Below are 8,235 nucleotides of genomic sequence, written 5' to 3'. Positions count from 1 at the left end.
TTGAGCCAATGCCTCGCCGGCCCCTTTAAATTGAGCAACAAGTATTTGATAGCATGGAGGTCATCTCCATTGGCCTTGTGTATATGGAGAAGAAAATCTTCAATTCACACCGCCGGGTTAGTCGTGCCATTGTATGATTCTATGTCAATGGGTTTAATCCCGTCCAGGAACTGGTGTTCCGTCACCCTGACTGTAAAACAGATCGGGTGAGCCGGACCTCTCAACCGAGCAGTTTCGCATCAGATGTCGGGAGATAGCCGTGTGTAGGCTTGGTCTAGAGCTCGGTCCTTCCTGTCCAACCAGGCATCATAGCCATCGAGTCCGGCTGGCACGCGTCCTCTTGATCCATAGATGGACCGAGGTGGTGCCCGATTTGCCTCTATCTAGCGTTGAGCATCATGAGGCTCCAAGTAGTCGATAGGGTCCTTACTGTGACGGCATGGTGCGGCTTGAGTGTGGAAATTTTCCCGCATAGGCCTGTCGCGCCCTCTAGGGGGTCGATCAGGTTGATCTGCCCGTCCACATGTCACGTCATCAGTTAATTCTTCAACGAACTGGGTCAGCAGACGTCTGTGCGGGTAAGATTTGGGTGCACTACGACGTCACTCCTCGAGATCTTGCTCGGCTGAGAGTATTTCGACCCACTTGTCATTTAGGGCGTCCTCGTTGGCCTGCAGCTACTGCTGCTTCCGTTTCATGCTTCGGGCGATGGCCACGAGGCGCCGCCGAAAGCGTTCTTGCGCGATGGGGTCCTCGGGGACTATGTAGTCCTTGATACCGAGGCTCTCGTCCTCCTCGGATTCGGGCATGTAATTGTCATCGGCCCCTTCAAAGAGGTCTTTGGGGTCCAAGTCCTCGGGAATTCCTTCAGGGCTGGCATGTCATTCTGGGGAGGCTTGAAAGTCCTCTCCGTGATTGCCAGCGTCGTCGGCTGCCGCCGTTATTGGCTTTGGCGTTGTTCCCGCTGGGGTCCCCGTTGGTACCGCGTCTGCGCCGACTTCTTGAAGGGGGTTTGGGAGTATCAACCATGTGTACATCGTAAGTAGATGTTGTGGTCCACTTGCCAGTGTTTGTCAGCGGTGAAGTGGCCTCTGCAGGGCCGTCGACATCCTCATCCATGTCGGTGGCCTCGTCGTAGTCTAACACGTCGGTTAAGTCATCGATTATGGCAACTAGGTGGGTGGTGGGTGGGATATAAATTCCCCGGTCGTCGGCTCTAAGTACGGCCCTGTCGTAGACTGAGGTTTTACCATCCGAGATCAATAAACTCGGGATACGGTCAAGCATCTCGTTCAAGTGAGATAACTCCATGGAGTTCATGGCCCGGTCGTAGGCCGGGTTAACTCGAAGTAGCATAGGCGGGTCGCTTCATGCGTTTTCGGACGCCTAAGGGACCGGAGCAAATTTTAGATTTGTTGCCGGGATCGGCTCGAAACCCGATGTTGTATCCGAAGTTGAACTCTGGTCGACGTCAGAGCTTGGTGCTACAATGGGGCTGTCCGAAGCGAGGGAGGTAGCTCCTCTGTGCATCCTGGCGGTGTTGAAGGGCCTGATCCGATGCCCTCAAGAGAGGTCGGTTCCGAGGTCGAGCCTCCGATGTTAGCCGAGCCCTCAATCCGGTCGGGCGTCCAGCCTGACAAGACGAGCTCGTCGCGGGAATCCGTGGTGTATTCCAGGCCTCCGAACGTTACAATATGGTCCGGAGCTTAGTTTCCGACGGTGGCCAGACGGCCTGTCGAGTCGGCGCGGAAAATCATGCTGTCAAACACAAAAAGCTGGCCAGGGACGTATACGTCCCCGTTGCCAGTGCCACAGTTGATCTGCAGATGAGCTATTGATCCTTCTATCGGTCTCACAGTGGAAATTTCAATGAAAGCACCAGTGTCGGTGTCAAAACCGACGAACCTCGGGGTAGGGGGTCCCGAGCTGTGGATATCGGGCAGATGGTAACAAGAACAAGGGAGATAGTATTTACCCAGGTTCGGGCCCTCTTGATGGAGGTAAAACCCATGCTCTTGTTTATATTGATGGAGATGTATCGAATACAAGCTTAATCTACCTTGAGATCGTAAGTGATGTTCTAACTCTAGGGCTAGGTGAAGGTAAACGTGTTTAAGTCCCCTCTACGGGCTAAACCCCTTGGCTTGTATACATGTTAGTAAGGGTATCTAGGGTTACATAGTCGGTATCCAGGGGATGCGCAGAGGCGGCAGGAGATGTCTTGGAGTATACATCAAGTCTTCGGTAAATATAGTCTTGATCACGTTCCCAGTGTGCAGCTTCCAGAGTCCACCTTAATGAGAATCAGGGCCCACTGGCCCGGCCCGAGGACCACGGGCCGACTAGGTTAGTACCCCTTAGTCCAGGACACTGTCACCAAGGTACTCCATGGAGTCCTCGGTAAACGTCCTCGGACCTCTTGCCGATATATGCATCGATTTTGACTTGTTCTTTGGTCAATAGCTGAGTTATGTCGCTCTTGTGTTTACCCCTTACATTTTCGCTTAGTTTGGCTAAGGGTGTACCTATGTGATTGTTACTTCTGAATTAACTGGTTAAGATGAAAGTTAACTGTCGCGGCATGCGCTAAATTGGTCGGCCTCACCTCGCCACACCTCACACACGTGTCGTGTTTCGTGATCGGGGTGAGCTAGGACCTATGCCACGTGTACGTGTTGCCTTTATTTTTGCCACACAAGAAAGAAGTTGAAACGCTTGGCCTACTAGTAAACTCACCTATAAGAGGTCCCTCCTCTCTCAGGACGAGAATCTCCAGTGTGTCTTTATTTTTACTAAGAGGCATCAATCCTTCGAAACCAGGTCTCGTGTAATCATGTACGGAGGATCTTCCTCCACCGTGGCTGAGCACGACGACTTCTTCCCCAACATTGATCACCTCCTCCTTGACATGACGAACGACGCATCTGCATCTATTTTTTAGGACAACACTTGCATCTTCTTTCACCGCACTGTATGTCTTGTACTCTCTTCTGTTAGGCACCGTGCCCGGTCTACTATTTTTATCCGTAGATGTCCATATGATGTTCATCTGTTATGTACCCTATTGCATGACTACTTACATCACATACTTCATTTGATTACTCTACTATGATTATTATGTTTTGTCTATTGTGTTTCCAGATTAAATTTAACGTAAATTTGCTCAAATTTTCAATAACTCGTAGGGGAAAAGGTGGGCGTGACATATTGACATGCTTCGCAAAGGGTTCCCGCAAAAAAAAGACATGCTTCGCAAAGGGTGATGCTAGGACGAATGGGGACAAGCATACGGAGACGGATTTATTGTACAGCCGTATCACATCTCACGGTTAAGCAAGCCATAAGTAACAGCATCTCTCCTAGGTCCTACGTATTCCCTCTGTAAATTAATATAAGAGCATTTAGATTACTACATTAGTGATATAAACACTCTTATACTCCCTCCGTTTCTAAATACTTGTCTTTCTAGAGATTTCAACAAGTGACTACATACGGAACAAAATGAGTGAATCTACACTCTAAAATATGTCTATATACATCTGTATGTGGTAATCATTTGAAACCTTTTAGGAACGGATGGAGTATTAGTCTACGGAGGGAGTACTACACACCACCACGCGGAAGTTACAGCATATAGCACATTCCCATCACCGTGGTGATTCCGACCGCGGCGCACACCGCCCCGCACGGCAGCAGTCAACTCGACCCACAGAGAACTCTCCAAGACACGTCCCGGCTACGTACATGCTCCTGCTCAGTCTTCCACGATCGACCAGTCGCCACCAGTTTGCTTCGCCACATGCATGAAGAAGGCGTCGCTAGTTCAGTCTCGGCGTCGATCAGGGCCTATAGGCGGCTTCGAGGTCTCTGCATGCGGCGTCGGCGTCCTTGCTGTTGGCGTGCAGCTCGTTTAGCTCGGCGATGGGGCTGTTCTTGGGCCTGCGCTCCGAGATGGCGATGGAGATGTCGTTGGGGAAGAGGTCGTGGTGCACGGTGGCGTGCAGCAGCGTGGTCAGCAAGAGCGCGGTCACCGTGAGCGTGGCCACCACGGACAGCACGATGCACATGGCCTGCGTGAACGCGTTCTTCACCTCCGACGAGTAGCGTATCGACGCGATGGCCGCGCTCGTCATCGGGAACGTGTACGCCCACCACGCCAGCGAGAACCTGAACCCCCTGAACATGTTGATCCGCACAGCCTGCACGCACGCAACAATGCCGCAACAGCGATCAGATCAGTTACCACACTGGTCGATCGAGACCGGCCATGCGACCGATGGGGATCCACCGAGGTGCTTACCAGCGAGGTGTAGAGGAACATGGCGATGAAGTAGGCGATGCGGGAGCCGTACCCGAACTCGCCGGTGATCCGCGCCCAGGCGAGGCAGGCGACGCTGGGCGCGGCCACGAAGAGGAAGAAGACCGGGTGGAGGTCCCTTGGCAGCGTCTCGCTGGTGGGCAGCCTCTGGTACAGCGTCACGAACAGCACGATGTAGTGCGCGAGCCCGACGGCGAAGAAGAAGATGGGGCCCTCCCTCAACCCCATGATGGCCCCCAGCAGCGCGCCCACGAAGTTGCCGACGATGGACAGGTGGTTCGACGGGTTCGCCACCCTCGACAGCCGCCTCTGTCCGCCGGAGATCCACTGCCCGTATATCTTGATCTCCAGGCACACGATGGGGGCCATGAGCACGTACCAGAGCCAGTGCGGCAGGCTCGCCACCACCATCTCCGGCACGCCGATGGCCAGGAAGAGGCAGGCGATCCACGGCGCGAAGAAGAAGTTGACGCGGATCGGGTGGTAGTACTCCCGCCGCACCGCCTCGAAGTAGAAGATGACCTTGCACGCGTACAGCGCCGACACGAAGCACATGAGCGCCACCGAGACGCACCAGAGCACGAGGTTTGTCCGGAGCGTGATGTGCAGGAAGCGCGTGGACGCCGAGATGGCGATGTTCTTCCACAGGATGGCCTGGCTGCTCATGCCGAGGCACATGCCGAAGGCGGACACCGGGAACCGGAGGAGGAACGGCCACTTCTTGTCCGACGGCAGGACCAGCTCCTCCGACGACTGGCGGCGGCGGCGGCGGCGACGCGGCACGGAAAACACGACAGCACGTGAGGTCCCCTGCTTCATCATCAATGCGTTTAGACATGCAACGAGTTGCTCGTGGTGTACCCGGAGCTTGTCGAGTTCGGGGCCTTCCAGCGCGGCGAAGAAGCGGTGGACTCTGGGCATGGAGTAGGGGCGGCCACTCGTCGCCGCGTCTTCGTCGTCCTCCTCGGGCTCCGCCTCCTGCGGCGGCGGCTGCCTGACGACGCGGAGGTGGGTGGTGAGCTGCTTCTCCAGCTTCCCGGACCACGTCTTGAACGGGTCGTAGCTCGTGTCCCTGAGCGCCTTGCTCCTCCCCATGCGCGCCCCGCTCATCGAGCCGTCGTGCAGCACCTGGGACTGTGAGTCCTGGGCGTCGGGCAACTCGGAGGCCGCCGCAGGGATCGGCTGCGAGCGGAACATCACCTCCTCGAGATGCTCGAACACGACGGACACCATCGGCGACGGCCGCGGCGGGAGCGACAGCATGCGCGACGCGTCCGGCACGATGGCCGCGGGGTGCCTGGGCGGGAACTCCGCCTCCGTCCGGGCGACGTCGAACCTGGACGGAGAGGCGGGCAGGCTGACGGAGACCGGGTGCCCCGCCGCAAAGAGCGCGGACGTGTTGAACGGCGAGTCCTGGCCCGGAGACGCCATCATTGGGTCGCCATCGCCATGCCGCTCCTACACCGGCACGACACTGCTCAACCTCGTGGTCCGATCAAGTCGGCATTGCATGATCCATGGCACGAGCCGGTGGCGCTACGAGACTTACCCTGAAGGCCTGCTCCTCGGCGAATCGGCTTGCCGGGACGCGAGCACCGGCGGCACCCTGCCGCGCAGACTCGCCCGTCTCCATCAACCTCGTGGAATCTGCAAGGCAAGTGAAGCACGTTATCAATCAGAAAAACGATCGAAACACAGTGACCGAACCACCGATTCGCTCGTAATTATTAACCTTACGAGAGCAAACTTTGCAACCTGACGTAATCAGTCCTCAGTAGCTCGGTTACTTATTCTTCAGTTGGGTGCTACTGGAACTGAACCCAAAACCAGCTGCCTGCCTGCCCGCCTCGCTGAACCACATAGGGTATTTATCACAAGTTTCTGCCAGCTTCAGAACAAAATGATCACGGCGTGTCGGTGCCGGACTGGCTGAGAAGGCAAGTGTACATGCGCAACAGCGCAGCTCGACGCCGATGTACCGATGGCCGTATGTATATATTTCGTGGTGTGTGTATGTGCAAGATGTCAAAGGAAATGGATCTCCACGCTTGTGGCGCTCAGGATTTCGCCGACGGGTATGGCAATGCTGGGCAGAGGATTCCAGAGACGAATGGCAGAATCTTCCCTGGTCTGCTGGTAACCCTAGCGCGGGTGACAGACTGACAGTACGTGTTGCAAAGCAGGGTAATGGAAACAGCATTCAGACACGCCTACTGTAGGAAATTGATATGATCTTCAGGCAAAGATTGCCGGTTAGCACAAACTTGTGGCGATTGAGTAGGATGTAGGCAATCACTTTTTTGTCATTTGTAAGAAATGGTGCCAATTCATGCAGGGCATATGCGACGAAGTCTGAATTTTCTACCAGTTTCACCTCAGACGTCAGCAATAGAAATTAGCTCCAAGTCAGCAAAGCGCTGTCGAGAATCATCGGTGGAACGATAGGGTGTGATTGATTTGCTTGTCATGGTCATATTTAAGGCTTGCTTCGGTTGGTGAGGATTGTGCCAAAACCCTTATGATAGATAGGGGCCTTATATCATTTTTCTCTGTCAGGGCACTGAGTCTAATCACTGTCTACCCAAAGAAGCACAAATTCGGATTTCGGACGGATCATTACAATTTTCTTCATATAGTGTATAAGTGACTAGTGATTGTTACTATTGCTTTTGTGTCCCAGGAATACGGCCGTCGTGTGATGGTAGCCTTGCTCTCAAGGTCACCATCACCAAAAAAGACAAGACCTGCAAGTCTTCTCGTTAACCTTTCCCCTCATACTTTTTGCAAGTAAACGCATCTCTTTCTGATGATCAGCCACAAGCGCGCAAGGCCACGAACGAACTTTCCGAGCCGAAAACGAACCGCGGGCAGAATCCGCACAAGATGCTAAGGTTTTCCTCCTCATCGCCCTGTCCCTTGCAGCAAGCAACTCAGAGGAAATGGCAGCAGGGCTTCTGACTGAAACCGCGCCACATGAGTCGTCGCTTTCAGTTCAGTTCAGGAGCGAATCGCGTGGCGAGTGCAGCAAACGATGCCACCGAACGGCCGGGCACGGGGCGCGTGCGCGCCTCCGATCCGAAACTGAGGAGACATTCTTGCTCTTGGCCATGGCGTCTAGCGGAAAACTACCCGGAATCAGAAGAGGAAAGGGTGCAGGGCACGCGAGCCTGTAAATGTCGAAGGTTTCTTGTGGTCGTCTTGTCATCTTGTGGGTTTCACTCTCATAGGAAAGGGTGTAGTAGCAAGTAGGAACACTGTGCTGTTTGCCGATCGAAAGAAAAAATGGAAATGGTAAAAAGGCAAAGGTTCTGATTTGTGTGTAGGTTACCTGTGGAGTGTACGCGCGATCAGGCCGGCCGGCCGGCAATGCGGTTGTCCGGCGGTGATGTGGGTGGCTCAGGGGGAGGCCTGGCTGGATGACGGCGGCGGGTTGTTTGGGGAGAGGTCGAGGATGAGAGGTGGTATTCGCCGGCGGCAATGGGGGCGGTGGCGCGGCCAGCGGGGCTTCGGTTGGGTCGGTGGCGTGAGTGCCCTCTGTGGCTGGGACTCTGGGAGTGGGGCCGAGCTCTAGCCTCTAGGTGTTGCAGGCCACCTGCACCTTGGGTCGGTCCATGTGATCTGTCTCCGCAGATGTGGGTCTGGGCCGCGAGTGGGGTCGGGCTGGGCTTGGCTGTTTATTCTCAACACTTCCAAAATATGCTTTTTACATTGTTGTTTCTTTTTTCCTGAGGGTCATTGTTGTTTATGTAGAGATATGAAGAACTCCCTCCGTTCACAAATATAAGATGTTCTAACATTTTGTGAATCAGATGAATATAAACATGTTTTAGTGTGTTTGTTCACTCATTTTAGTTTATATATGCAGCCAATATTGAGATATCGAAAACATCTTATATTTTTTGGAATACAAGTTCGTA

General features: G+C 54.2%; 1 protein-coding gene across 3 annotated transcripts; it reads right to left on the bottom strand.

The window, feature by feature from the left end:
- Nucleotides 1-3,494: 3,494 nt before the first annotated feature.
- On the bottom strand, nucleotides 3,495-7,838 carry LOC123074343 (S-type anion channel SLAH2). 3 transcript variants are annotated; one of them, XM_044497216.1, is made up of 5 exons: nucleotides 7,647-7,838; nucleotides 5,868-5,965; nucleotides 5,180-5,776; nucleotides 4,301-5,071; nucleotides 3,495-4,199 (listed from the first exon to the last, which is right to left on the bottom strand). In XM_044497216.1, the coding sequence occupies exons 2-5, from the start codon at nucleotides 5,949-5,951 to the stop codon at nucleotides 3,840-3,842; spliced, it is 1,812 nt and encodes a 603-aa protein (XP_044353151.1). In that variant the 5' UTR covers nucleotides 5,952-5,965; nucleotides 7,647-7,838; the 3' UTR covers nucleotides 3,495-3,839. The 3 variants fall into 3 exon arrangements, with proteins under 3 accessions (XP_044353151.1, XP_044353150.1, XP_044353149.1); XM_044497215.1 differs by lacking the exon at nucleotides 7,647-7,838 and adding an exon at nucleotides 6,074-6,443; XM_044497214.1 differs by lacking the exon at nucleotides 7,647-7,838 and adding an exon at nucleotides 6,051-6,442.
- Nucleotides 7,839-8,235: the final 397 nt, after the last annotated feature.

Source organism: Triticum aestivum, chromosome 3D (genome assembly GCF_018294505.1).
Source record: "Triticum aestivum cultivar Chinese Spring chromosome 3D, IWGSC CS RefSeq v2.1, whole genome shotgun sequence".
Taxonomy (NCBI): Eukaryota; Viridiplantae; Streptophyta; class Magnoliopsida; order Poales; family Poaceae; genus Triticum; species Triticum aestivum.
Note: the sequence above shows the minus strand (reverse complement) of the source record. Positions and strands in the feature narration are given on the sequence as shown.

Excerpts from the sequence above, each read along its gene's own strand:
- LOC123074343 (XM_044497216.1), bottom strand. The coding sequence starts at position 5,951 with ATGGAGACGGGCGAGTCTGCGCGGCAGGGTGCCGCCGGTGCTCGCGTC. Across the intron at positions 5,072-5,179 it reads CCGAACTCGACAAGCTCCGG|TCGTCGGAGGAGCTGGTCCT; the intron begins GTACACCACGAG and ends CGCCGCCGCCAG. Across the intron at positions 4,200-4,300 it reads TGTTCCTCTACACCTCGCTG|GCTGTGCGGATCAACATGTT; the intron begins GTAAGCACCTCG and ends GCGTGCGTGCAG.